The 2803-nt window shown below is 28.2% G+C and overlaps 1 protein-coding gene across 6 annotated transcripts in view; it reads right to left on the bottom strand.

Annotated features, from left to right (window-relative positions):
- Nucleotides 1-1794: 1794 nt before the first annotated feature.
- LOC145194931 (nischarin-like) overlaps nucleotides 1795-2803 on the bottom strand; it is a 31736-nt gene continuing 30727 nt past the window's right edge. For 5 of the 6 annotated variants that reach the window (XM_090070859.1, XM_090070861.1, XM_090070858.1 and 2 more), the window contains 2 exons: nucleotides 2502-2635; nucleotides 1795-2380 (listed from right to left, as the gene is read on the bottom strand). In XM_090070859.1, the coding sequence (XP_089926985.1) occupies nucleotides 2211-2380; nucleotides 2502-2635 (304 nt within the window). In that variant the 3' untranslated portion in view covers nucleotides 1795-2210. Of the gene's footprint in view, nucleotides 2381-2501; nucleotides 2636-2803 lie in introns of those variants that run through there. The other variant, XM_090070863.1, reaches the window with a different exon arrangement.

The following is a 2803-nucleotide window of genomic DNA, read 5'->3' as shown; positions in this document are numbered from 1 at the left end:
CTTTTGTAGTCTTTTTTTTTTTTTTTCTTTTTTTCTTGTTAATAAATGTTTCAAACTTTGTTGCTTTGACTCAAAAAAAAAATTTCCTCAGATTTTGTCCCGGCCTACTTGGTGATTCCATCAGTTGGAGTCACCAAGTAGGCCGGAACAAAATCATCAGTTTGGAATCATCCAAGTTTAAGTAATGAAAAGCTGTGCATTTTTGTTAACAAGTAAAATTTTAAATATATATATATATATTTTTTTTAATAGGAAAAAGCATGATTTTATGTAAGGGTTTGCGTATCGTTTCATATTCATATCGTTATCATTCCGATATGATACCGGAAAAAAAAAATCTTCGGAATGACGAGAGTTCCGGAATAAATCGATATTTAAGCTAATTACAATACCGGTTAAAGTTTTTATAACGACATTACGTCGTAATCATTCCGATGACACTTTTTTTTCCAATATCATATCGGTATGATAACAATATGGAAATGAAACGATACGGAGACCCTTAGTTTTATGGATGTTTTTCATTTGAAAGTCATATTGTGAAACAATAACAAGCCACAAAAACGAATATTTGAGAAAAATGACTTCTTAGTTTTAAATCTATAAAATCAGAGCTTATCTATTTTTCTCTTAAATTTATGCATCATAATACTGATGGATATCATTTAATGGACAAAAAATAAATAAAAATGCTAAGTAATGTGGAGAAATTGAATTTTATTGAAAAGAAAAAAAACTGTGGCTTGTAATACTAATGCAAAAAAAAAAAATAAGTAAATAAAATAACTAATCTAATTAACAATAAAAATTACTTAAATCTAAATTAATTTCAGATTCTTTTTGTTATGGGTTCTCCAACTATGGGTTAAAATTGTTGAAAAGTCGGTTGTGTATGAAGTTTCATACGGTACTAGTGTTTTAATATTGTACCGTATGAAACTTCATAACTTTGATATTTTTTATTTGAAATTTCTCTAACTCAGCAAGTGATGTCTACAGCGTCTTCCTTTCTTTGCAATATTTACTTCTTTGTACTCATCTTCATCAACGTAGTGTTTGATATAGAAATCCTTAGTATTTTCTGGATTAAAGTGAACTGCGTTAGCGAAATTGAATCTTTTACCATCGTCTGCATGTGTGGTTCTTTTAATATTTGCAAGAAAAACTTGATTGGAATGTTACTCTAAATTAAATATATTTTAATATAACAACCCATTATGATAAACTATTTTTTATGTATTATAATATTAAATGCAATGTAATAACACAAAATAAAAATGTTTAACTGTTGATTTGAAGCTATATGTCATCAGGGACATAGTCTTTATCAGCATCACTATCATCAAAATCACTACATGTATAAATGTTATCCTCTCAAAATTTTTCTGAAATCAGCAGAAACGGTTTACACGTTTCAGCGCCATTTTGTATCATTGTGCGACCTCAAAATATCGTAATTAACACATTTAGTAGATTTTAAGATAGCGCCTACAGGTTTAATAATTGCACTTAAATATCTTTTTATCTACTGCGTATATTTATGTTTATAAAAATGATAAATGATTTTTGAAAAAAGCGCGGCTTGTCATTGTTTCACAATGAGCCATTTATTTATAAACATTTTTTAACTTGCACCCTAAACTCACAACAAAAATTAACCCCATAAAAATTTCTGCAGGAGTGGCGATCAGAAAGCTCCTCTCCCATTCCACCTGGGATCAAAAGCCCTATTAAAGTAATGTTAAGGAGTTTTCGAAATAAATTACATGAAAATTTATAAAAAAGTTATGGCAATTTTTAAGCTTTTCAACAAATTTGTTTCACTTCAAACACATTTAAAAATGTAAAAAGTACATGTAACAAACACTAAATACCACATAATAAAAACTTAATAGCAAAATCTAACTAGAGAATTTATCTTTTAATATTATTTTATTTGTATCAGCATCTCATACATAATTTTTAGAAAAAAATTGTAGCAAAAACATAACCCAGCACCTAGGCTTTAAAACTCGTAGGATTTGCTAACGAAAAAAAAAAGGTAAATGCTGACACGCTCCTAATAAACAATATTGATAGTAAACCAACTAATGAATAATTATTCACATTTGCATTCTTTATAATACTGCCTTTGTTGTAAAAATAGAATGAAGAAGAATTCGATAGTTTTTAAAACTTTTCATTGGTTTTGAAAACATCTGCTTCCGGAATTATCTGGTTTTTTGACTGAGACTGTAGCTTTTTAAAATAGCATATAAACCAACCATGTCGTGAATAGATTGCGCATGAAGTTTCACAGTAACAAAAGACTTATCACTAGACTGCTTAGTATTGAAAGAAAGAATATGCGAACTCTCTACATTTAGATTTTGAACGCAACCTAAAAGCAACATTGACATTCAAGGAAGAAATTATATATTGATAATAAAGGAACATTAATAGAATCTTATATTTTCAGACAACGTATTCTCAAGATTTTTAACTAGTAACAATATATTTACCTAAATCATAACTATTAACAGGTGATCCTGAAAGCAAGTCTGTTTCAATAATGAGCATGCTTTCCAAATCAAATGTGATCATTCGCTCTTTAACACTGTGATTTTTATTAATAACTAAAAATGTTTCCTCTTTCCTAAATAGATATAAAATAAGTAACGTTAGCATGATGATATATAGAAAGTAAAAATCATTATAAATCTGATCAATTAAATAGTTGCTGTCCAGATAACAAGTAGCATTCTACAGATCCGAAATATCTCTACGCCGACTTTTATAGAAATTTTTATGGCCTAAAAAATAC

The sequence above is a fragment of the Hydra viridissima genome, unplaced genomic scaffold, assembly GCF_058129835.1.
Source record: "Hydra viridissima isolate aposymbiotic clone 2 unplaced genomic scaffold, HvirCarnegie_v1 scaffold_13, whole genome shotgun sequence".
NCBI classification, from domain to species: domain Eukaryota; kingdom Metazoa; phylum Cnidaria; class Hydrozoa; order Anthoathecata; family Hydridae; genus Hydra; species Hydra viridissima.
This window is presented reverse-complemented; position numbering and strand designations above follow the sequence as displayed.